At 42.4% G+C, this 27,013-nt stretch overlaps 1 protein-coding gene and 1 long non-coding RNA gene across 3 annotated transcripts in view; one reads left to right on the top strand and one right to left on the bottom strand.

Moving 5' to 3' along the window:
- Positions 1 to 27,013, bottom strand: part of LOC127389956 (uncharacterized) — a 185,828-nt gene that overhangs the window by 122,694 nt on the left and 36,121 nt on the right. The gene's annotated exons all lie outside the window — the stretch shown is intronic.
- The window catches only part of GLRA1 (glycine receptor alpha 1), a 37,529-nt gene continuing 33,118 nt past the window's right edge, over positions 22,603 to 27,013 (top strand). For both annotated transcript variants that reach the window (XM_051631024.1, XM_051631023.1), the window contains exon 1: positions 22,603 to 22,787. In XM_051631024.1, the coding sequence (XP_051486984.1) occupies positions 22,732 to 22,787 (56 nt within the window). In that variant the 5' untranslated portion in view covers positions 22,603 to 22,731. The remainder of the gene's footprint in view (positions 22,788 to 27,013) is intronic.

The following is a 27,013-nucleotide window of genomic DNA, read 5'->3' as shown; positions in this document are numbered from 1 at the left end:
TTAGCTTGGGTTGTCAATAAACAGCAGTAAGACTCAGACCTGCTACAAACAGATTAAATGTCTTTGTTATTGTTTCCAGGATGCCTTTGCTCAAGTAAGGAAGGAATTAAAAGCTCAATTAAGTACATTAGGTAACCATGAGGTAGTTAAATGTCAATTGGTCATTAAAATATGAAGTGCAATAAAAGCCTAAATAATTTCTGAATTATAAACATAAATGTGCTCACTAGAACAGGTGAAGTATTTTCTGTTAACAAGGTGGTGATTTTCTTCTGGGAAACTGCCTCCATTTCATCTTTTTCTGTTTGCTTCTTTTCATTAGGATTTCTATACACTTCCACTGACACCATTTTCAGAGTCCTGGTTTCCAAATAATATAATTACACCATGTTTGGCACATCACCTTCCTGAAAATAAACCCCAGTAAAGTAGCATTTGTTTTGCTCAAGAATTTGCAAAATTTTTCACCTGAATCTAATTCTGTAAATTCAGAATAAGTTTAAAGTTCTTAATAAAATTATTGCCCCTCTTTTGACTGGTGCTATTTATGCATTTTATGACACCTAAAATTCTTTCATCTTCATGGGTGGATAAACACCATCCAAACTTGCTCTGAACACTAAGTTACAGGCAGATTTGGTCATTGTCTTTTCCAATTATACGTCTTCCATCCGAGTCTAGGAAAACTATTATGTTGTCCACTTGTCAAGTTTCCAGTTTGCTGGTAAACCAAGCTGTGAAGGTGATGTGCCAGTGACTGAAAAACAAAAACATAAATCCCCTCCACTGGGATGAAATCTGAACCAAGCCAAACTACAGGCACTCCCCACAGCAGCACATAGCTAAGGACAGTATTTACCTGCACACAAAGGATTAATACTGAAGTGAATAAAAAATTCTATTTTAGTTATGTTGAAATATTAATACTGTTGACAGAGAGAGCACATTAATCTATTATTTTGCAAAGTGTGGCCAAATACAGTGAGGGCAAACACTGAATAAGTAACTATAAAGCTCAGTTCTTCCACTGTTAGTTCTGGTGCCTACAGCCAGAGACACAGATTGTTTTTCTTGTTCTGCTTCTAAAATAAAAGTAAATTTTCCATAAACAATCTGTTAGGCAGTTTTTAGTGTGGGGAAAATTTGGTTTGAAGCCTAGATAATTTTATTTCCAACTCTGAAGGCATATGTACTGAGCTGAGAACTAGGGGACATGGGAGGTTTAATCAATGGAAGAGGTTTGGCCCTAAAATCTCGCATAATTATTCTAACTTAACATTTTACTACAATAATATCAAAAGAGTTTGACTAGAGACCCCCAATCTCAACTAGTATAAAACAGACTAGCTGTTCTTCCCTGTATTGCTTGCACATAAAATTTTTCATCAAGAGATCTCTGCAGAGCATCCAAGAAATAAGACATATTTGTCACTCCATTCCCATATTTACTGTTATACTAAATTCCCTTCAAGGAGGGAAAATATTAACTGCAGATTGAGGAAAATCAGAAAGTCGAAACCCATCATGCAATCAGTACATCAGACAAGAAGGCAATGACATTGTTTTATTTCATGCCAAAGACTGGGATTCAGTTCCCTCTTCTACCTCACAGTATTTGAATTCACATTTCTCAAGAATGTGTCAAACCAACAAAAGCAAAAGGCTGGGGAAGTTTGTGGCACCTTCACCAGGTCTGGTATCTGGGTTGCACAGACTCTGCAGGACTTCCCCAACACAGGGTAGAGATGTTCTCTCTCTCTTGCTGAATATTTAAGTATTGTAGATGAAATACAACTACTGAAGCAGTTCTCTGCTTGACTGAAACACAAAACCCTCTCTACAACCTCAGTTGTAGGGACAACGTCTGTGAAACAATTAAAGCAGATTTGAGCCATTCAGCCAGAGGAAAGAACTGCACCTTAGCCTCTCAAACCATAGAAAGGGGAGGCTGTGAGAAAAACATGCTTTTTACAGTAATCTTGCACAGCCATGAATAAATTGTCAAGTAATTACATAATGTTCAAAAATGCATGTCAATTTTTTCCTTTTATTTTTCTTACGACAGGTGAATAAAACAGAATTTTGAAAAAAAAAAAAGTGAAATTTTGTACATTTGCATAAGCTTGTAGCAATACGGAGCTCTTTGGCCACAAGGATTTGGCATTTAGTTCCACAGAACAGAAGAAAACTCACCCCTATTATAGCCAGTTGCATATTTTTTATTTATTTTCTGCTGCTGACCACAGACAATACCCTGCCTGGGGAGACCTGCAGGCTGTTTCTGTGCAGCTATTTTGATATTCTTAGATCAGCAGCAAACAGGATGGGTTGGGAAATACCAAGGAATTGTTAGTCACTTCACCTGGAAGATGGAGTTCATGGACCATGAACCCTACAGCTTAACTGTAGGGCCAGTTCTGCTGCTCACCCTTAGCCAGGCTAGAGGCACATGATGCAATGTGAGCCTGTTTTAAGTTTCAATAAGGAACACAGATGGGATTTTGAGAAGTACAAAGAGGATCTGTGGCTGCTGCTGATTGAATGCAGGCCACCTACACCCCTCATTTTCCCTGTGACAGAGGTGAATGCAGTTCCCCCCTCCCTCACACAGGGAAATGAAAAGCAGAAGATAATTATTACAACCACCTCTTGTTTGAAACAAAGTTTAAAGGCTTGTCTTCCTTAATCTTCCAGCAGACTGACAGAGCTGTAAATCTCACTTTCACAGAACCAAAGCACTAGGGCTAAATCAGAGTTTTTCCCTCCATTCTCTTTCCCAAAGCAAAGGACAAGCTAAGGAGCTCAGATGAGAAAGTTAACTGAAGTGAGGATATAAGCCCCACCACACCACTTCCTCTGAGGAATGCAAAAGGAAAGAGGTAATAAAACATCTTGACTCCAATACAAAATGCTGGCAAAGCCATTTCAGGAGTCAGATAGAATGAATATTCATCAGTCTCTGGGTATTGTGGTGCAGCAAAGTGCCTCTGTCAAGGGAGCCATTTCTGTGGCTGAGGTGAGAAAAGAATAAATGTCCACTTGGCAGAGGTAGCCACAGACATGTTAGCTCAGAGCACATAGATCTCCCTGGATAGTATCTGGCTGGAGATTATTAATGAGTCCATTAATTAATCTGCTTCCACTATATCAGAGTGGGGAAGGAGCTTTTAGCATTATGTGATGCAAGTTACCCTTGGAATTAAAGGCTCAAGGAAAAAAAAAAAAAGAAAAAAAAAAAGGAACATTCACAAACAAGAATAAGAGCAGAAACTTGTCTAAACCCACTGTGCTATCGAACAGTATCCACTAACTTGCAAAGAAATGTTGCAGGGTTTTTTATTTGGGGTTTCTTTTGGCTGTTATTTTTTTCTCTCCACGTAACCAGCCACAGACAGCAAAAAAGCTCAGACAAGCACAGGAAAGATAATTTCAGAAGTGTTGTTAGCATGAAGCCATCTGAAGTGCCTCATTTCTTTCACCATCTTCATTATATATATATATATAGCCCAGATATAATTGAGCCTGGGCTTCTTCCAGTCCAGAATCACTAACAATATCATAGACTTTAAATGCCCCTCACACACCAGTGGGTTGCACAAGACCTGGTCAAAAGGAACAGCTGACAAACACTCTGAGAATCTGTGTCAACAAGGGCATATTTTAACAACTTTGCACACTCACTGAAGTCTGAAAAAGGTGCTTAACTCTACGAATTCTGATAATTTAATTCACTCTTTAGGTTGTCATGATTTCACTCTATGCACCCATTTCATACCTGCTTTTATTATGTACACAAGTGTCTTCCCCCTCCCACAAAAAGCACTTCAACTGTTGAAGTCCCAGAAATAGAAGGTAATGGCTCATATATGAGTGGAGAGTGAAGATAATCTGTGTTTATTAGTTTCTGATGGGCTGCAGCAAGAACTTGATTAGAAAATAACAACTTTATGTTGTGGTTGCATGGAAACCCTGCCTGTCCTACTGCAAGGCTCCAGGCACTGGTTCATCCTCTCTCACTCCTGGATTGCTTTCTTGAGCTGCAAAACCTGTGCTTTCCAGAGGGCGAACAAGCCCCTTGACTACTGGGACACGTCCTCTCTGGATACTTGGCCCAGCAGGAGCCAGAGCAAAAATTACAGTTGCCTGATGGACATTCAGTTCTACAGGAGTTCCACACTTCATTTCTTCTCTGCCCCATTAGTTTGTGCAACCACCTCATAAAGCAAGTCCTTCAGCCTTGTTTGTATTGCACTGGTCCTTTTTGCTTCCTTTTCCTTTTTTTTTTTTTAATCATCTCTTAACCCTGTTTTTCCTGCAGGTAATGTAAGAAAGCACAGAGTCATGCTCTGCTTTTCCAGAGAAGACAGATATTATTCTCCTGTCAACTTTCCAGTTTGTGCAGAAACTGGACCAACATAAACCATCCTCCCATCAGCTCAGGCACATCCCCAGAGGCTGGGATATTTGTAGAGTTAAAGACAGCTATTATCAATAAGGACCTGATCTCCCTTCCCCCTCACTGTGCTCTCAGAGCATCTCTGGAAGCAGCTCAGTGCTGCAGAGAGACATGACTTCGGAAAGCAAAACTGATGAGTTTTGTGTTAAATCAGGGATGGAGAGAAGGGACAGGGAGAGGCTGGAGGCAGCTGCAGGACTCTCCTGGGACCACAAAGGGGGATGTGTCTGAGCTACTGCTGCACCCAGCCCCTGCAGTGGGGCCTCTGCAGAGCATGAGGAGAGTTCCACAATGCAGCAAATCCACCCTGCCAAGTCTCAGGGCCCAGCAGCTCCCTGCAGCACAGACACTTCCAAACAGAAAGAGGGACCCACCACCATGGAAACTAGATCTCATCAAGTCCTCTTAATGTTAAATGGCCGAGAGGTAAAGGAAAAAAAAAAAAAAGCTTTCTTCTTGCTTATACATCCCCCGAGTTACAAGAGACCCTGAGAAAGAATAGGACTGAGTTCAAGGTGCTGGACTAACACTAGAGGTAAGCAATGCAGTAGGGAAGAGTTTCCATCTCTCAAACCTGGAAGGACAAGCATTGTGCAAAGTGAAGGACCTTCTCCACCCCAGCACCACCTAGTTAGCACAGAGACTGTTCCACAGCAGTGTCCAGGATTGCAACATGCTTCACAATTGGCAACCACCAGTCTGCAGGGGCAACCTCTTCTGTACTACACACCAGTGGGTTAAACCCATCTGAGGACGACGAAGAGATAGCTTCAAACATGTGCAGGGGAACTCTGAAAGGACCCTGACATACCTATAACTTCTGCCTGGGAGGATCTCGTTGCTACCATGACCCACATTAGCTATGCAGACCCACAGGAATTTGGATAATATCTGCATAGTTTTGTTACACAGTCCAACCTACCCCAAAGCTTGTGCCCTGGCAGCCAGGGAACCTGTCCTACCATCTGCTACAGAGCAGAGGCACTTCAGATGGCACCAGAACAACCAAGCTGGCCTGCAACTCTCCTGTTAATGCAGCACCATGGAGAGTAGTGCCAAACTGCTGCAAAATGTCTGACAGCTACAAAGATCCAAGCAGTCAATTTAAAGCTGTCTGTGCTGTAGCACAGACATATCCAGAGAAACAGCACCATTGGGAAATGTATGGAGCATTGACACCATCTAGGAGGACAGTGAAGCAGCTGTCCCATTTCTGTGCAGAACTCAGCCTCAAACAAAGAATTCACATACCCAGCAACCAATTGAAAACAGGGCAACAAAGTATGGGACTGCACATCACTGATTTATCTGCAGCCTGCACTTCAACAGCATCATCTCTGGGGGCCCTGTCACCTGGCTCAAATGTAACGTCCTCTTTCCCCCAAACAAAGGGGAAGAGAGAGGTGCTATGCCTAGTTTGAGCAGCTGCTGAGTCACAAACCACTGGAAACTCTTGCCCCTCTTCTTCCAAGTCTCCCACAAGCATCCATTTCTGATACTGTTGAGACATTCCCTTGGCTCACAACAACTGTAGGATCTTCTCTGTGGAGCAGTAAGCTTCTTAAAAGTAAACATGGAAGGCATGGTTAGAAATTTCCCTGGAAGAGCAGTGTGAGCTGGATCTGCAAGATGAAGAGTACAACTCCACGCTGATGGGAGGCACAGGAGAGGAGTGACAGCAGCTTAAGTTTCACTGCCTTATTTACTTTAAATACATTTTAAACAGACACTGCTAAACTCAAGAAGACTTCAACTAAACTAAGCTGATTATACTATGATCAATAATTTACATTTTTTTTAAAGTCCCTCTTAAAGCCAGCTGTGACTCTTCACAGAGAGGCTTATACTTCTTTGACAAAAACTGTTTAAATTTATACTGTGGTTTTGAAGACGGGGACACACCCTGGCACAGATAAGCCTGAAGTGTCTCTGATGTTTCCTCTCTACTCGGGGAGTTTCACATTGCCCAGCTCCTACAAACAGGCTCAGCTCAGGCTCCAGTCGGGCCACCTGCGGCTCAACCAGACACCTCCCGCCACTTGAAAGAAACGCACCAGAAAGCCTTTTTCAAAGAAAACCCCTCCAGGCGGCTGTGTTTGAAGAGGCAAAGACAAAAGCCTGTGCAACTCGTGCAGTCTTCAGAGACTCTCCTGGGCATGCGACTTCACAGCAGTTTTCCCTGGGGGACCTGTTTTTCTCTCTCTTGCATCAGTTTCTGCAAAAGATGACTTTGTTGGCAGCTCAGCCAGGACCCCTCAGCTCGGGCTGACGAAGCCCAAAAGCACCTTCCCTGCTCTGGGAGGTTCTGCTCCCCCCGTTGCTGCTCTGTACCCAGGCAGTGACCACAGGGCACTAAGCACTTGCCTACAGGGCAAGTCCAACAGGGAAGAACCTCCCTTGAAAGTAATACAATATCCAACAGCAGCCGAGGCTTAGGATCACTTCCACCTAAGACACTTTTTTTCACTGAGGACGCCCCTCTCTGACCTCTACCAGCCTGGAAATGGTTGCCTGAACTAGTGTTGCTGCTAGATCCACATGGCTCAATGAAGATGTATATACAGCTCAGCAGTGCAGGTCCAGGTGCAGTGTAAGTGGCAGTGTACAAACACATCCAGGCGTCCTACCTCTCATCTGTCACGCTCAAATCCCCTTAAACCTTCTCCCTCCCAGTGTTTCTGACAGCCTGCAAGGAAAGGACAGGCTCTTTAGGTGAGCTAACAGCATTGTGATGTTATTCCCCCTTTGGTGCAATGTCACATCTCACCTTGAGTAATGAGGCTTTGAACAGACCACTTCTTCTCTCTCAGCCCCTGCTTGTACCACACTCCATCCTGTTTTGGCCCTAATTACAGAGAATAATAAATCCAGCTACACAGTGCTTTTCTGAAGAGCAATTTGGTTTGACTTTTCCCAGCACTAATGAGTTCGTTAATAGAGGGATTTTCCCTCTCCCTCCTCTCTTCTAATCTGTGTTTCCTTAAATAGCACCACATCCACCGGCAGCTTTCCCACCCCCCAGATGCCTCTCCCTGACCCATCTCCTCACCTCCTCTGAGGGAAAGAGAAGCAGAGTACTGCACCTCCCAACCTTTTCCCTCAAAGGAGAGGGAAAGCAAGCATGATTAATAACCATTTGTTAACCAGCATCAGGAGGATCACTCATCAGTTCACAAGTGTGGCAGATAGAATTGCTGGACTATTGTCAGCCTGCTGGGTCAGAGCAGGGAACTTAGGAAGCAGATCAGTGCTGGGTTACTAGTTTAGCTGCTGGCCCAAAGAGGAAAAGGCACACAAATACTATCAAAACTTAGCTAATTTGTTCACCAAAACAAAACTTTAAAGCATGTCATTTCTCTGGAAAATAAAAATCTTTCAAGTGGCCTACAAGAAAAACCTTCCACCTCAGTCTCTCTTGAGGGAAGCAAAGGACTTGAAGGAGTAGATGTTCTCAAAAGATTAACAGCTTCTGTCTGACCCTTGTTCAGCAGCATCTCTGCCAGAAAAGAAGGGGAAAGATTCAGTTTTCCCCCCCTTCACATAGAGAAATAATAACTGTCTCTTCACACCTAACCAAAGTTTCCTAACCACAAGGATTTTGTCAGTGACTTTGTGAATATCTCACCCCCAGTTTTTGTCCCCAGAAAATTTAAATCAGCATTTCCAGGGATAGATGTAATATTTGACAAGTTACTATTAACTTGAGTCTAAGGAAAACCCCACTTCAAGGTACTTGAGGGAAATCACTACCCAGGTGACTTTGTCTGCACTCTCTGCACAAAGTGAATACCAGGCCCTGGAATTCCAGATTTCATTTTCCATAAGAAAAATTAAGTATATTGTATTTTTCAACTTGCAGTTGGAAGTTTTGTCAGAGACAACTCCATAAATTCAACCTGAATTCATAGATTATTTCAGTTCCCCTCAGAATATATTCAGAATATTTTCACCTGAGGAGCATCCAGGGAATCTCTAGATATTTATATTCTTGGATTCTTTATCATTTAAATATAACCTAAAGAAGCAAGTCTGAGACAAGGAGAGAAGGTCCTTGTGGTGATGTGTGGGGTACAGAGAGATAATAGTGATTCTGAAAACTTAAGTTCTGATTTCACACCCTGCATTTTTTTCCCTAAGCCCCTTATTTGAGAAAACTATTTTCTTCTATCTCTGTGCAGCCCATTTGTTATCCTCTCTACTAATAAACCTTTCCCTGATGAATTGCTGCAATTTATCATTAAATTAGAAGATGAAATGGGTCTATTTTTTTAAAACATGGAGGTTAACTACTATCAACAGGATATTTCTCCATTATAAAACTCCATCCTCATCTAAAAACACAGGAGTAGCATTGTTTAAAGCAGCTCTAAGGTGATCCAAGGTGGGAGGGTCAACCAGGGAGGTGACATCCTGCTATTTAAATATATATGGATCAATCTAAAACTGACTGTGAAAGAAAATACATGGCATTATGGCCATGATTCACTCCAAAGTTCTGCAATAGTACAACTGAAAAAAGTTTTGCTTTTACACAGATGAGGCTGCCAGGAACTGATATGACAAATGTCAATCTAGATAAAAAAAGCAAACATCTCTCCACACATACATGAGTGATTAATCACACAACAAAAGGTTAGTCAGGAAAAGCATTCAAAGAAATACAAAGCAACTTTCTGCTGGAAACCCATGCCAGACTCAAATCCTTTTGGTATCATACAGGTCCCAAGAGCTGTCTCCTCCAAGACCACTGAAATTGAACACTGGCACAAATACAGAATGTCTCCTCAGCTCCACTGTGGCCAGGCCAGAAGGTTTGGTCCTTGCAGACTCCTCTGCATCGTTTCATCCCCTGGGCTCAATCTCTCTGTGAAATTAAAATCGCATTTACCACCACAGCTTGGATCTGAATTGCTGCATGAGGGTAGTGGAAATACCTCAGTGTTTCCTGGGTGTTGTTTATGCCCCCCAAAAATGTTGTCAACAAGAGGTAGATCAAAGCTTGAGAGGAAGAGAGCCCCTGCACGCTCCATGCTCCTCTCCAGGAGACCAATTCACTGCAAGGGTTACACCTGGCTGCTGCCTTTCCTCCCACACCCACCCACCCACCTTTACTGCAGAAGTCAGCCCTGGTAGGTATGAAAGAAGCCTGTCAGCACTAGGCAGCATAGAAAACAAAACCCCCAGTGTCATCCCCCACCAATCCCCAGACCCAGCCTTTTCACAGATCTGGTTATTTTATTTCTATCTCCAGAATTTAAGAAGTTATTTTCTTTCATCCTTGGACACTAAGGAAAGAGTCCATATTCTGTCCTCACAGGTTTGCAGTTGAGAAGAAAGAATTAGGATTTTATGCCTCTGTCACTATCTGCCTGTAGTGAACTTTCTTCTATGAGGAGTACAGGCAAAATCAGGGCAAAACGCAACCCTGCTAAGCATCCTTCCTATACACCAGCATATTTGTCTGCTCCAGATGTTGTCTCATCTGGAAAAACACACTCTGGCTGGCCTATTCACAGCCTTGTGTCAGATCCCTGCAATGAGGGAATCTATTCATTCCAACAAGGACTCATTCTCTAAAGAGCTGCTGATAAAATGGAACTGATAAAATGGAGGTGATTTAAAGGTCAGATGAAAACCAGCTCGTGTTCATCCTGCTTATAATGGAACATCAACAAGATGCTTCATTGGCAAAGGGGTATTTATCTGGGTATTTTTTGTTGGGGTTTTTCTGAAAAAAAAAAAATTGCTTATCTGTAACAGATACTGAAAATCTGTTAGGAAACCTTCTCACATTAATCTGCCCAACACCAGGCATCCTGCTGCCTGCCTTGGTGTCCCTTTCTGGAAATTAATTCTCCTACCATCTTTTTATCACACGGGAACCAAATGCAGGGTTCACACGAGCAGCAGAAGCAAGAGCTGAAACTGATCTGTGTTAATTCAAGCATGCAAGAAACGAGCATGAGATAAGTGACTGCTACACTCAGCCTCATTCCTCCAACTTTGCTCTGTCCCTGTGATGCTCTTTGCCAGCCATTTCTGACATCCCCATCAGGAATACACAGAGAAACTCAGTCTGTCTGCAACATAGGAAGCTTTTCTGCTGCCAGAATTCCACTAGTATAAGGTCCAGATAAGTCCCTTCCCCCTTACTGACTGGGGGCAGGTCTCATCTGGCTGCTCCGTTTATCAGATCTTTCCCTCCAGTCTGTCCTCCTCTTCCATCCCTGCTCCTCCCCCAGCCCCTGTAATTAATATTAACGTTACAGTTTTGTCCTATTAACACAAATTGCCCTTTCCAGAGGCAGATTAAAGAGTTTCCACTGGGGATTTCTTCTCTCCTTTACAATTTTGCTTCTGTGATCAGTGCTGTTTGTGCCTTTCAGTAGCTCTAGGGGAAAAGGAGTGGGAGGGAAAGAGAAGACAAACACTTATTAGCAACTCCTTTGAAGAGCTGGAGATTGTGAATTAAACTGATTATTAAATCCCATTTTACCTACAAGGCAGGTTCCCCTTTTCTCCTTCCTCCTGCTCCTCCTATGGGAATAGTAATTGGGAATCACAAATGACAAAGTTACTGGGCAGCATAAATCAACAGACTCTTTCTCCATTTCTTTGGGGTTGAGGGGATGTTGCTTAGTGAGAAACATGCTAATTAAAAAACAGTGCCATAATGAGGTTTCCAATCTATGAAATAAAATGCATATGAACAAGTTATTTATAGTTGTCATGCATTTATTTAGTGTACAGCAAACCCTCTATAAAATTGAATTAAATGCAGAACTACCTGTAAACACATGGCATTTATTTAAAATGTTTTGAGATGCAGCAGCTTCTTCAGCAAAGAGAACTTAATCAGACCCTTGAGCTTTCCCTTCTGCTAAGGTAAGGAAAGTGCAGCTGTATTGATTCCTGATGTACAGCACTGCCACGTGAGCCATTTTATTGGGCCAACAAACTGTTTAACAGACAAGGTCCCAGAGGTCTCAGGTTTTATACAGAAGTACAGACACACCCTCTGTACATAGCTGATGTAATGCTATCTGGAATTTACCAGACAATACATCATATTACCCAGTGCCAGGAGCAAAGCCTATACTTCAGACTGCCTGAAGTCCATGGTAACACCCTCAGTGGTTTATTGCTGTCTCTCTTTAGCTTTTCACCAAAACAGTGCAGATTTTCAGAGGAAAATGTTGTTTTAGTGATGCTAAAAAAACATTCCTCTGTATCACTTATATAGACACTAACCTGCTCCCTGTAATTCTGAGGGAATGTTCAGTAGGGCTGAGATATGGGCCTCTTACACTTCCCAGGGAGACCTGTCCAACTTCAGCCAAGTTATGAGTCCTTGGAAAACCTCAGTTCCCATAAGCTCATAGAAGTGCTCACAAATTTCTGCTCAATTGGAATTAGCTGCTTGGGAGTTCACAGGACAACAAAAACACACCCAGCTGTTGTAATTCCTGCACAGCCTTCAAGCACTAAAATCTGAAACTTTTCAAACTTTCTGGAATGTTGAGACTAGCTAGAGAACTTTCTAGAATTTCCTGGATTTGCCAGGGATGTCAGTTAAATGAGAAGCTGCTCGTCTCCAGGATCTGAGGACTATTTTAATGTAGGGATTAAGTTAGTACTCTCATACCCTTGGAATCCACGAAGAGGTTCAAATCCAAATTCTTTATCCCAGTAGTTGCCCAAAGAAATTCAACAAGCAGGGCTGCTGCAATCCAGCAGGCACTGATTCAGGTATGTTTTCTAGTTTAGAAGTCCAGAAGTTCTAAAGGTTTTCTGAAGAGACAGCTGGCCCTTATGTGGGAGAAAGAGACTTTGGAAGTTCTAGAATCTCTCTGGGAATAAATACACATGTCCTTGAGGTGGAACACACACATCCTGAGATTTGCAAGCACTTTCCCTGTGAGAGACTCCAGGATAGCTTGGAGGTACAACAGAAGACCTTTCTGGAAAGGAAGAAATGTCCACCATTCTTGGAGGAGGGTTAGAAAGAAGAAATTTCTACCAAACCTGCAGAAATGTTTCTACATACAGAACTGCTCTCTGGGTTACATACCACACCACACACAGTGTGATGATCTCTCTGTATTCCATACCATGCTACCAAGGGGGTGGGAGCTGTGAAGCTATGCCAGGTTTTAACAACACATCAGAAACACAAAATGGGTTATGGCTTCAGCTCAGTTTTTCTATCCGGAAAGCCCGTGCAGATATTATATACATATATAGAAACAATGAAATACACTGTTATTTAAGTTTGTGTATATATCTATGTTAGAATATTTCAGTTATTCTTTTGCAGACAATTCACTCAGCTCTCAAATGCCAAGACAAGTGCATTAGAAGAGCTAGTGTCCATTTAATAAAGCTCTCAAATATTCAATCCAACACCTAAGTTCTGGCCCTTTGACAGAGTTCTTCCACTTAAAATAAAAGGAAGAGTGTGACATCAGAAATGTCGCCAATGATTTGTCCTCACAGAAGTCAGGTGATAGTCACCACAATTGTTTCTCCATAACAGTGAATTAGACTGCTTCAAACCAGAGCTACTCCTTGCTCTACTCTTCCTGTCACAGCACAAGATGGCTCAATTAAAAAAAAACCAAACAACACCACAAATCTTTCAAGTAAAACTCTCCACCAGTTGAACGGGCTGATTTTCCCATGAATAAGTTATCTGGGAGGACCTGGGGAGGTCTCTTTTCACTAAGAGGAGTCTCTCCTAGGTCATGACACATTCCATGACAAGTTAAAAAGTTGAGTTATATTTGCACTTCCACATGCAAAGAGAAACGTGCATGGACAGGTTTTAGCCTCTGCTCCTTTCAGACAATGAACCAAAGAAGAGCGCAACATCACAAGCTTCTGTGGTTCCCAAAGATGCCTGTTGATTTGATTTACTGCCTTTTGTTTCCAGACAACAGCTTCACAGATTCAGTAATCAAGCAGTAAATGCAAAGTGAGGCCACTTCTGGCATGGAGATTTAATGAGAGGATTGGTCTCAGCCAAGCTGTTTCTTACTCTCGGTGTCCCATGTCTTCTCTGAAACCTAACAAAGCCTTTTCTTTCTGCACAGCCTACATCAATCACTTTTGTCCAGTTCAATCACCTTGGGAGAGAACTATTTTCACAGGGAGGGAAAGCTATATAAAAGAAAAATGCTGGCATGTTGCAATATCATGAATGAGCTGCAATTTCTTTTCTCTGAGGTCTTGAAAGGAAATGCATGATAACACTCCAATTTTTACCATAAAGAACTGTATTGATGCTTGGGAAAAAAGGAAAAAAAAAATCAGAGCTAGCATATTTTTACAAAAAAAAAAAAATCCATTCTGTTTACATCCTGGATTTTATGCTTCCATTCCTTTTCATAAATACAGGCCACTGATGCTTAGCAGGAGTTTGCAAAGGTTTTGCAACTTTGGTCTTTGCCAGACATGCAGCAGGCAAAGGCAGCATCAGAACAACACTGCAAAACTTGTAAGCAGTGGCACTTCAGTGCATTTGCATTTAGCTGAATGTAGACAGGGAAACTATCTGCCTTAAGACTCATTAGAACCCACCAGTCCTTCAATATTTTGAGGAGTGAAGAGAATTTTGATTCTGGTAGAAAAAAAAAATCTTGCAGTTGAGGCAAAAAGAATTGTCATCTAGGAGGTTCAGCATCCTTGTCCAACATACTCCTCTAGGGACAATCACCATCCAAGAAAAAGCTCATTAATCACTAGTAACTTAGGAAAGTCAAGAAGTTCCGTTCATTAACAGCAAAATTCCATGCATTAATGGCAAAGATCACTGCTTGCCCCTCTAGGGAAGGGCTGGTTGAATGACAGTGCAGCATCCAGAGCTGCCAACCCTCATGAGTAAAAGAGCCTCAAAGGGCATCTACTAACTTGGACAATTCAAGAGGACAGTGACACTGAGGCAAGAAACATTCTACCAGAGAGAGGTCCCTGGGAATACTCAACAGTGCTATCAATCCTGAAGGCATCTCAGATGGGAGAAAAGCTCTTTCATTTGTTAATGCAATGGGAAAAATCACTCCTGATATCATTTCTTGGTAGTGCACTGGAAACCAAATCATTAACAAGAGCAGCTCTGTACCTCCCTTCAGTCAAAATGCTTAATTAAAGCAGATAGAGGATCAGACCTTTTTTTATTCATTAAAAAGGAGAGAGATCCTACAGGGTTTCTTTTTATCATTTAGATGTCTGACATGCAAATATTTGCACTGCCAAAAGACTTAAAAAAAAATGAAGAAAAAGAAGCCAACTGCAACTTGTCTCTCACTCCAGAAGATAAATTGCACTGCTTGGTCCTATGAGTGAGTTGGAGCATGTGGGAGGAAGTCTGAGAACATGGACACTGCAGGGTCACTGAATTCACAAGACAAATGAAACAATGAAAGTGTGCAACATATTTATTTCCCCTCTTCTTTTTTTGCTTGTTTTTGGGGCTTTTTTAATCCATGACAACAGGAATGAAGAGAGTGATGCTAATAGCTCGAGTTCTGCCCTGTGTGCTTCTACCTCTGTATAAGCATCCCTCAAAATCTGGTCCCTGCCGACTTCAAAATAAACAGATGGTTTCTCTTTTCACCAGGTAAGGCACAGGATAGAAAAGTTCTGTTTCCTGCAGCATTTGAGGGCTGCTAAGGCAGGAGCAATGGGCTTCAGAAAACTAAAAGCTGAGATAATATTTCCAACAACTGCACGACGCTCAGCACCTGAAAAGGTCTGGCGAGATCAGCTATAAAAGCAACTTTGGCTTCTCTTTTAATTCACACAGTAGCAGAACAAAATTTTTATTAGTCAAGATCTTTGAAAGAAATAGTAGTTCTGGGTTCTCTGGGATTGCCTGGTAATTATTCCGTGCAGGTCAGAAAATAATTAACTTCTGACCTACAAATCAAGCTTCTAATGGAAGTAGTAGTGTACTTTCTCCAGGGCTATAAGATTCATGCTGCTTTCTTACTACATAACACTACATAAATTATAACAATGACAAGCAGCACGACTACAGCTCAAGTGTCATCCTATGACGTATGAGACGTGGAGATTTATTAATAGATCAGCACAGCTAGGGGGAAAACAACCATCCATTCTTCTTTATTTCTTCTTCTTTAGGGGTTACTGCCTTAACCTGATCCATGCAGCAGGGGCAGGAGGCACACACACCTTCAGGTCAGGAAGACCTAAGTGCTGCACTCAGCAAGCACTTCACCTGGCTTTCTGCAAATGTATTGTCTGTCATTAAGTCATCCTAGCACGGGGCTTCTCACCACTTCCAAAGAGTCTATCATCACAGATTGGATCACTACACTCATGGGGGCTGCATTTCCAGCCATGAGAAATCAATACAGCCCCTAATCTACTTGTCAAGAAGTGTATTGCCCAGGGTATGAAGGTCAAGGAGAATATATATACTGCTATTTTTGCAGAGAAAAACTTAGGGCATGAATCTTCATATTTAAGACATTCAGCATCCAGTGTAGGTATGTCCTTTGTGTGCTGGTAGGAATGGACAGTAAATGTAGATGCACCATATGGGCACTTCAAATGGGTACATGGCCAGGCTGTAGGGAAGGAGGGAGATATAGAGACCTCAGCAGTTCTGTACAGGACACTTCTACTTGACAGTTAGTCAGATTTATGAGAACACAAATATTCTATATAGCAACAGCACATCTTGTGTGGGTGGATGTGGGTGTGCATGGCTGCAAAAGCCTTTCCCGGCTCAAAGCATCAAGGTAAGCTCTCCTCCAGCTTAAAAGTTTGTTGTTTGTTTGGTTTTTTTAGAAAAAATAAAGTAGTTTGTTGATAGTTGCCTGGCCCCTGAAAGGTGTTTTTCATCTGCTTTGTATCTTCAGCTTTGGGTCATCCCATCAAGAGCTCACATTGCCAGTAACGTGCCTCAGAGTTTCATGCCTCTCAGCATTCCTCACCCAGGGTGTAGCTACTGAGGAGGGGTCCTTATGAAAACAAGAGATAATTTTATAAGGATACACCATGCATGATGGAGCATTTCATAACCGATAAGCTCCAGAGTACTGAACAAATTCAGCTTTGTTACTCTTCCTAAGACAAGTGCTATTTCTATGGCTAGACCTGTCCTTCTTAAGCAAATGGGGCAGAAGACCACCAACAGTGAGATTGGGGCTGAAATATCAATCACCTACACCACAAATCCCTCAGCTCCATCCCTAGAGGCATTCTGACCTTAGTCTGCAAGTTCTGCTGAATTTCCTATGCAAAACTCCAGTGGTTATTTTCCACAGATCCACTGAATATCAAAACAGGATTTATCAAAACTTCAGAGTTAAATTTTAAACATAGTTTTTGAAATATAGATAAGATGAAGCTCTACATTAATTCCAGTGAATTCTCTTTCATCAGTAAAAAATCTTGGATAAACACTTAACTTTACAAAACCTGGCAGGAATATTTTATGGTGTCATTTTACCAGGAATTATTTTTAAAAGGTGTCCCAGATTCTTAAGTTTCTAAGAAAATTTTATTTAGTTGACTCATCTTGCACAGAAATAGCTTCCTACACCTGGAAATTAACTGAGTAGGAATTTGCTTTATAGAATCCTTTGTAAAATTCCCTGAACTTAATTTATAATTTATTTTTCATTTATTCAGTGTCAAAAGGCAAGCAGTGCTGCTGTAGCAATTTGAATCTCTGTCTTAGGAAGCACAATCCAAGTTCTTGGGGCACTGTTTCCTCATTAGCCATTCTCCAAAGAACAAACTGACAATAATGGATTTAGTATTCCCAAGATACGCTGAGTGTACTTTCCTGCTATGCCAGACACTTCTTCACTGAAAATTCTGTAATTTATTTGGGGAAGGAAGGCAGTGTGTGTGTGCGCGTGTTCAGCTTGAAGGAGTTTACCCCCATATATGAATGTATTATCAGAACTTCCATTTCAAAAAGGTAAGCAAAAGAAACTAAAACTGGCTCTGCCCACTATACAATTCACACGTAAAAAACACATCAAGGACAAAATCAGTTTGTAGTTGTGATTGAGGCTTTAGGTTAATTTTTAGCACATGGTGCACATTCATCTAACCACAGAGAGATTTTCAAGACCTTTTGGGTTTCCCTTGTCTTTAAGCAACATTATCAAATATCAAAACCAAAACTAACTCACAGACTACAAGGAACATTAAAGAATGCAAGTGAATTCCTTCTCTGTGAAGAAAATCAATCTTTCAAAGGGAAAGGATAAGGGCAGAACCACACATGAAGGAAACCAAAGGAGCAAATATTCCCTGACTCACAGCTGGAAAAAAGAATGAAGAAAGAAAAGGCCATGGTTAGAGAGTAGATTCCGCCCCCCCCCCCCCCCAGCCATAAAGGGCTTGTACCCACTGACAGACACATCAGAGCACGTTACTCCTCATGCACACCTTTTTCTGCAAGTGTCTCCAAATCTCAGTTGGGCGCTAAAAAGAAATTAAAATCATGATGCTTTTTAAAAATCCTTATGTTTCCCATGGCTCCTGATGCATTCCTGGAGAAACCAGATTTGAGCCTTCCTACCAAAAGGTCTGATCTGCTCCTGCTATGCAGGGAATCAAGACACATTGAAGCAGAGACTTACAGTTACAAGTGCATTTCAGTAACTGTTCTGGATCAGACACAGCCTTTGACTGGTAATTAATTTATTACCTGCCACTCTACCAAGAGTAGAATTTGGAAAGCTTCACATATGGTGACTGAGCTTTTGGGAGAGAAGATGGGCCAGGACATGTTGTGTTGTACAATTGCCTTATACAATAAGCCACTAATTCAATTCATCCCATTGTTTAGTCTATATGTCTTTGACTTTCAGGGGATTGTGTGGCAGTTCCGTGTTTCAGCACCGGGGATACAATATCCACCCACAAACAGCAGCTCCTCCTTCTTGAAGAATCAAAGCATGCATGTACCCTTCAAGGTCACAATCTTTTCTTGTCTTTGCAAGAATCGCCTCCACCTTTGATAGCCCTCATGTCCAGAGAGCTCAAGACAGAAGTGTTACTTCACAAACTTTGCCTTATCTCAGTCTTCATTCCTTCCACAGCTGCATCTCATCCCACCAGCCATCTAATGACCCATTCTTTATTATAGTTTTGTTCTGGTAATCAGCATTTGTAGAATAGCCAACCATGATATCACTGAAGATTAAGATCCTTTATAGAAAACATCAGAAGCTAATGATGTCTGAAAAATGAAAACCAGTTGCCCATCTATCTAAACCACTGAATAACAAGTGCATGGAAACAGAAAAAAAATCACTCATTGCAGAGTCCTCAGCCATCAGTTCTAACTGAATGGTTTGAATCACCACAAGGAAGGACAAAAAACAAATTAATCTGCTAAGACAGTAATGAGACTACCATGAAAAGAAAGTCAACATCTAGCACTTTGTCACAGAAAAAGGGTTTCTCAACCCAGATCCTTCAGCTCCAGCAACTTCTTTTCCATCAAGCTAAGCCTAGACCTAGACAGAATTAGATCCCATGTGTTGGTTGTTGGTCCAGTGATAATTCACCATCTCCACAACTTTTAAAATATTGACCTGCTCCTCAGAGTTTAGATGTAAATACTGACCTCTTCAATGAGAAAACATTTTATCCTACTCCAACTTGATCTTACTCGAACAGATACTCTGCAACATCCATTTTTGTGGTGTCTTATGTTGAACAGAATCCATCACTCACAGCCCAGAAATATGGCACAGAAGCTTCCCAGACATTTTCATTTACAACAAGTTTTACAAGACTCATCTACTTTGAAACAAACTAATAAAAACAGTAACAATGTGAACACACAGCAGGTAATTTTGATTTTAAGAGCTTCATTTGACACCATGATAAGTTACCTTCAATTCTCATTTGTACAAGTGCCACCAAAGAAAGACAAATTATTTTAAAAAGCATTTGGATTCTGCTTAAAAAAAAATGAGAGACCTGGCAAGTAATCCCTCCCCCCCAAAAAAAAAATCATCACAAAACACTGCAACAAAATCAAGCAGAGATCTAAAATCCAATCTAAGAGCATACCAGGAGAGTTCCAGGGAGAGGAGTTCTGCCAACCAGTACCTGATGACAAAGGTTACTTATAGTAAAGGTGATAAAATTGACTTCCAGCTATTATTAGATCTCCAGATGCAATTTCTAGTTTATCTGCCCTTAGCTTCTTGTAGAGCAAAAGGAAACTAAAAAACAGGCATTGCACAGAACCTACGTGGGTGATTTCACCAAAGATAACCTACAGATGGGTTTCAGTGAGGGCTGGTTCGCTGTTTCTTGAATCACCTGGGTTAAGCCAGAGGATGGGAACTCTAAGGATCTGGAGGTGCCCCAGGTGTGACACAGACAAGCAGCACATACTGTACCAAAGACTGTACCAAGACAAGCGAGGAACAACTGCCTTGGCACTCAGAGAAGATAAAAGAGCATCTTGATGCCTAGACCTGCTCTGAACCTGGATTTGCCTCTGTTTCCCCAGACACCAGAGTAAATAAAGCTCTTGTTTCTCTCCAGTAAAAAAACGTTTGAAGACCAGCAGAAGAGTTCCCAGGCCCACACAAATCATTCTGTGACCATTATCAACACAATAGGTGACAGCAAAGCAGGTAATTTATTTCCTTGGAAAAAAAGAGTTTTGAGACCCTTGACAGAAACTGCTGTGAAGCTTCCGTATATCACATACACATCGATTTATCTGATTTCTCCATCTTATGCACAGCCACCCTGCTTCCCTAGCCCAAGGAGAGCAAGTGGGGACAGAGGGAGACATGTCCAGATTCATTCAGTATAAAGACGATCAAACTTACAACCAAGGGAGACATCACAGAACCCATTTCCAAGAGAACCAGAAGGCTCACTAGCTTCTAGATTTAACCCAGAGATGCCAAGAGATTAATCTGCCTCCTACTCTTTGTCCTGTTTCCCAGTAAAAATGCAGGGAAACACCATTTTTCACCTGCTGTGCTGGTCCTGTTAACACTCCCAGTCTAGAGCTCCTCCTCTGGTCTGTCAGCACACTGGGGGCTGGAAAAACACAGTGACAGTGGCACATCCATGTGGGGATAAGTATCAGGAGAGAAAGTAAAGCGAGCAGGCAGGAAATGCTGCATGGAACAGAATCCCCAGGAGTCTCTATGAGTTGAAATCAGAGCCTGTCATTCATCGACCCAGACATTAAGATGCAGCAGCTGGAGTAAATCAGATTAAACTCCTTCTGTATCAATGGCTAGAAGCCAATCAGCTCTTTCTTCCTTTTTCTTTTGAATGATAATCCAAAGGATATTTCTGTCTGCTTAACTAAGTAAACATGTTTTAAATGAAGACAGGACATCAGGAGATAGGTGAATTTTATATGGCAGGAAGGTACTTTGAAATACAACCCAAAGTGAGAAGAACAACTTGGTTACTTCCAAGCCTGGGGGGTTGCAGTAGTGGTGGAGCAAGCAGTCCATTCCACCTCCACCCTCCTAACACGGGATGGGATGAGTATTAGAGCAGATTTAACACAGCTAAAAAGGGGTTAAAAGCCAGTCTTTTTGCCATGGGGTGGTTTGCAAAGCACAGAGCAAGTAAACAAAACAGAACTTAAAGAATAAAAATTTCATTACACCAAGACAAGAGAGCAGAAAGAAATCCCAGACTCTTTAGAAGGTCTAAGTTTAAATTTCAATTCTCAGAAGTTGAGAAGCCAAGCAGACTGACACTCTGACAAAGTGACTAAGAAGCCCATTCCTCCCCACCCACCACACTCCACACCCTGCAAGAACAGCCAGAGCTGCCATAAGAAACTGCTAAATTCTCCTTACCTGCCCTGGCCTTGATGGCTCTGGTGTGTGGCCAATCTCTTTGCAAAACCAAATGAGAAAAACCATCAAGTAAAACAGAGAGAAGGAGCGAAAGAAAATCAAACACAAACCACACAACCAAATTTAAAAAAATAATTAAAAAAAACCACAAACAAAAAACCCAACAGAGATGTTCCTTAAAAGCCAAGAGCAACACGTAGCAACCGATAGCCAAACAGATCTTCCACGAGATGAAGACTTAAGTCATGTTTCGTGTGCCCTGTCAAGGGAGACAATTTCAGGGACTTCTTAAAAAGACAAGGATTCGGGTTAAAAAATAATTGAAACCAACCAAAACGTATCAGCGCTTGAGAGGTTAACAGCTTCTGCTGAACAACATGCGTTTATCCAACCACGTCCCAGAGTAGTTTTTTCAGCCCCAGACCAATGAGCACAGCTAAGAGGAGGGCCTTGGGATGGTAGAGAGGCTGAGTTACCCCCTCCCCTCTGCCTTCCCTCTTCTCCACCTCTCCCCCCCCCCCCCTTTTTTTTTTTTAGTTTAGTAAATTAATGCAGCAAGAAACTCACAAGATCTGGCGAGTCCTAGCAGGGGAGAGAGGGCAGAGGGGAAATGAGATGCATTAGGAGGACACTGAGCCACTTTCTTTCCGAGCACAATGGGAGTGCTTCCCAAGAAACTTCCCCTTCGTTCCCCTCCTCTCTAGCCCTGAGCAATGGGACACCTTCCCTACAGCAGCAATAACTTATTCGAGAGGAAAATAGCCAAGGAAGCAAGAATCAACAGCAGCCAAACGGCGGGCAGGAGAGCAACACAACCGGGACTGCAGCACGGCTCCACGCTGACAAATTCCTGTGGATGTAATTAGGAAGACACCCCGGCTAGCAACGGAAATTAAAGCCCTGGCTTGTTGAAGGTGTACCCCCCCTCCCATCCTACCCCCACCACCCTGATGGCAAACCTACACCCCCTGCGTCTTCCCCTCTCGCCAGCCTGATGTCCGGGGCGAGATCCTGCTGAAAGGGAGATTTCGGTGCGGGAAGCTCGAGTCCTCCGGCCCCGAGCACCACTGCAGTGGCGGTGGCGGGGGCACCGGCGGAGGGGAGGGACGAGCCACGGCCGCGCCGGAGCGGAGCGGAGCCGCCGGGCGCTCTCCAGGGTGCTGATCCGGCCGCTCTCCAGGGTGCTGATCCGGCCGCTCTCCAGGGTGCTGAGCGGAGCCCCCCAGGCCTCCCCCCTGCCCAGCCTGCCGCGGAAGGGGCGTCTCGCTTCCCCCCCCCCCCCCCCACCCTCCACTCCCCGATTGTCCCCACGTGCCGGGTTACTTTATTGGCCAACCCCACCGGCCCATCTCTTAAGGAGTACAAATAAAAAAGCCCCAACCAAACAACCCGAAACAAGCACCAGAACAACCGACAGCGAGAGCTGGAAAAATGTGCAACGTCAACGCACTCGGAGTCTACGTGTGGGAGACGCTCGTTTTCTTCAGGTAAGACTCGGCTTTACGGGAGGAGGGCGTGAGCACCGGGCTGGACCGCCGTGCCCAGCCCAAGCTCGGGACACAGCCCCGAGGCACAGGCTCAGCCCTAGGACAGGGCGTTCCGCCTTGCCCGAGCTGCCTTTTCGCCTCCCCTCGGTTTCCCGAGACTGGCTATCGCACAGCCCCGGGCTCCAGACTTTCCGCGGCTTTGGGAGTTTCTCCGTTTAATTAGCACCGCAATCCCGCTAACCGCAGTGCTGAAAACACCGACCCCGACTGGTTGCAAAGTGACAACTAGTGGCGGCTGGGAATGCTGCACTTGAATTTGCCCGGGTAAATATTCCCATCTCGCCCTCTTCCCCACCCTTACATTGCAGGTTAAGGTGAGTTTTGTGGGATGCTTCCGCTGCCTAGCTATGTCTTCAGAAATCTCAGGGTTCCTTTTCCAGAAGGGCTCACCCTCTCTCCTCAGCTTGCTATGTCTTAACTCACCAAAACAAACAGAAAATAATCACTTTCCTTCCCAACTTCTTTTTTTTCTTTCATGTTGTTTTCAACATCCTTCCCTTGCAGAATCTACACGAAAGCCCAAGGGGATGTGGGGAAAATTTTGCTATTGCATCCATTATCAACTAACTGTATTTTGACTCCTATTTACATGTGTTCAGTTTCTTATTAAGGCTAAGGTAGGAAAAGGAATAGTCTTTAAAAATCATTTCTGGTCTATCCCTCCCTCCCTGCAGGGTTATTAAGTGGAAAAAAAAAAATATTGAAAGGTAGAAGCTCTTCTCTATTTGCATGAATCATGCAGCCTGCTGTAGCAATTGGTAGATGCCAGATACGTGCAGTTGGAAAAAAAAAAACAACAAACCTTCTGTCATGACCTGAACTTGCTCAATTTTAGGCTTTCAGTTGCATGGCTCTCACTTCTGCATTTCTGTATTTTATCAAAATCTCATCTTGCAGTGTAACATGAAAGAACCGATATTAGTTACATATACATCACTGATGTAATACTTATTTTATGAAACACAGTAGCAGACCTGCTGATACTGGCTGGACTTTTCCAGTTATCAGTCTTTTATTTTTTAAAAAAACACTAGTCTTTCCAGGCATAAAAATTGGGATATTCTCTCTATTTCTGCAATTCCACAGAAAAATCAAAAGACAGCAAGGTTGTAAGGGGAACTCCAAACACTTAATTTCTCTCTGTTGGGTAAACCCAGAAAGAAGTTCTAGAAACAACTAAGATCACCACTGTCTGAAGAACAATGCACAACACCCAGCACTTCAGAGCCATCCTTTCACATCTTGTTTAGTCACAAGTGTATGGCAGCACTTCTCAGTATAGTGGGGTGGACTAAAAGGAATCATATGTATGTGCAATAAACTCTTTAGTTAAACAATGTTGAAACACAGATTAAAAAAAAAAGGGGGGGGGGGATAATATTAAAAAAGGAGCATTTCCATGCTTGAGTTTTCTGTGGCCCTGGCATGAAAGCCTGACTGGCACTCTCCTGAACTGCCTGAGCAAGCGAAATTGATACATGCCTGTCTTGCTAACCCTGTTCTGATGCCCACTTATGCATCACACAACACATGAGCACTTACAGATTCTCAGCACACCAGTCAAAGTTCTGGGCATGCAAAACCTTAATAAACCAATCCTTTCAGGTTATAATGTAAATATTTATACTTATATAAATTATATACATATCTGTGCTATATGTGAGTGTCATATTGCATACAAGAGGTATTTGTGTAAGTCCACTTCTCTTTAATTTAAGTTTTAGAACATTTGGAAATGCTCTAACTTAATTATGGAGAGATGTTGAAACCAATTTATTTTAATGTACTGCAACAGTTCTTCAAACAAGAAAAAATTCAGTAATTTCTGCTCAGAAGCCACTCTAAGCAATATTTTTCTTCTCCCTCACCCCAGTACATTGTGCTTTATGTTCAATTTATTACAGGCCAAAAATCTACCAGCCTTTCTGGTCCAGAAATAGCTTTGCTATTTCAGTTTCAGTAAGTGAAGTTTATTCATTAACAGTCATTCATAAATTCAGTGTGCCAGTTACTCCAGCTCCCAGTCATACATAAGGTTTAAAAAACCCACAAGCTAATAATCCAATAATCTGTAGGAGACATCCGCATTGCTTTAAACTACAGGGTGGACCACACTTTATTGTCAGCCTGCCAAAGATAGTCTGGAAAGAGACTTCCTTATACCTTAGCATATACACCTCAAAAATAAAGAAAAATCCAAAGTCCCAAAGGAAAATGAGATCTAGGTTGTACAGGAAATAAGACTTGGTTTGTGGCTTAACAAAAACATCCTTCACCAGCCTTTTAAAAAACAAGACCCTGTGGAAAAAGAGTAACAGCTGGTGTGTGAATGCAAACATTATGGTATTGCCAATATATTTGTTTGGTAGAGTTGGGGAGGTTTAGAAAGAATTCATGATAAGCAGCTTATTCTGACATGCCTTTCTTTATGGAAGAGCATTTCCCATTTTGCTTCCTGCCTTCTCAGACTACAGGCACATAGCTGTGACTAAGACATTTACTGAGAACCTGGGTAGAGGCAGGGACTGAAATTGGGTTGAGGTGGGAGATGAAGAAGGACTTCTGCCAGACAGGCTGCTTGACCAGTCTTACCTTACACCTATCTCTTTAAGGCAAAATGCCATTTCTTTAAAATAAATGCTAAATAATAAATTAGAAGTGATTGGATAACATTGACACAGGAACTTCCAGATGTCCTGCTCCTCTCTGTGGAGGTTTGAACATCCTCCCAAAGTCTAAGTACACAGACTGCATGTTAAAACCCTGGCTCAGTTGCAAATTCCTTCACACAGAACAAAAAGCTGCTCCTACCCTATGACAATCTTGCCTGGACCTTCTGCTGTGGCATCACATTTTAATATCTGCAGTGGGCCAGAAACACCACTGCATAAGTTTCAGGGTAAGAACGCACCTTGTATAAGAGATAAAAGAGCCTAGAACTGACATCTTACCCAACTGGACACTTTCCTATGAGGCTTTGAAATTGTTTGGGCCTGGTTCTTGTCCTAATTGCACTTTTGTACATTGGCAATCAGCAGCATGACCTTCACTGAATCCAGATCAGAGTTGGCCCCTTCTAACAGCAAGCTGTCAGCTAGAGAGGGAATCAAGGCTGTTGCTCCAAGGGATTCACAGGCTAAAACTTGCTGCCAGCCTCAGAGCCTATTGGATTGCTCTAGCTGGCATTTTTTGCTTTGTATTTTCCCCCTCTGTCAGTAACAGAGCTCTTTGATTTCAATCTTTAAAACAATGCAAAGCTGCCACTGTGAATACGATGCCTCATAATTTTGTGGAAAGAAAGACACCTTTTCTTAAAACATACTTCACAGGTAAAGTAGGTGATTGGAGAGCTGCTGATTTCAGCTCCCTGGAAATAAAACAACAATAAAAAAAAAGGTGGGGGAAAGAAATGGAGAGTAATGTGCGAGTTATCTCCAAAGCTTCTGCTGTAGCTCTGCAGTGCTAGACAGCATTACAGAGGTACCTGTGAACGAAGCACTGACCAGAGACTTCTGGAGCCATAAGATAAACAGAGCAAATATTGTCAGTAGTTAAAGAGTATTTTCCTCACACTAACTAAAATCTACTGGAAGTTGTGCCTTATGACCTGTTGTGTCTCTGCTGAGTCTATCAGCTCCTCCACAAAATAAAAATGATTTATCAAAGGCTTGGACTGGGTGGCTCTAAGGACACTCTTCAGCTTCCCTGGTCTGCAACCTGTAATAGCCCCATTAGAGACCCTGTTGAAAGGGTTATGTATTCAAGGTTTGCAAATGTGATTTTGTAGGCAATTCTGCCTAGAGACCCATAAAGTCATTCTACAAAGACAGACTGATTTGGTGCCATCCCTGTAAAAGGACAAAATGTTGAGACCCTGCCTTCTGCAGAGACTTTATACACACTTCCATCCATCCATCACAATTTACTTGCATTTTAGGAAAATCAGACAAATCAATATAGAGTAGGCAAATAATTTCCTAACACAGTCTGCTCTTAACCTTCCTCTCTAAACAGCTGCCTTAAACAACTCCAGACCTGTACTCTGGAGAGATCAGAACAAAAGAAAAGCTCCACAAATGTCAGGGCAAAAACTATTCCCTTTAGCTTATGTTGGGTGCAAGGAGCAGGGAAACCCTACATAACCATCTTAATAAAAACCTTGGGGG

The sequence above is a fragment of the Apus apus genome, chromosome 13, assembly GCF_020740795.1.
Source record: "Apus apus isolate bApuApu2 chromosome 13, bApuApu2.pri.cur, whole genome shotgun sequence".
NCBI lineage: Eukaryota > Metazoa > Chordata > Aves > Apodiformes > Apodidae > Apus > Apus apus.
The sequence above is the reverse complement of the archived record's forward strand: the minus strand, read 5'-3'. Positions and strand labels throughout refer to the sequence as shown.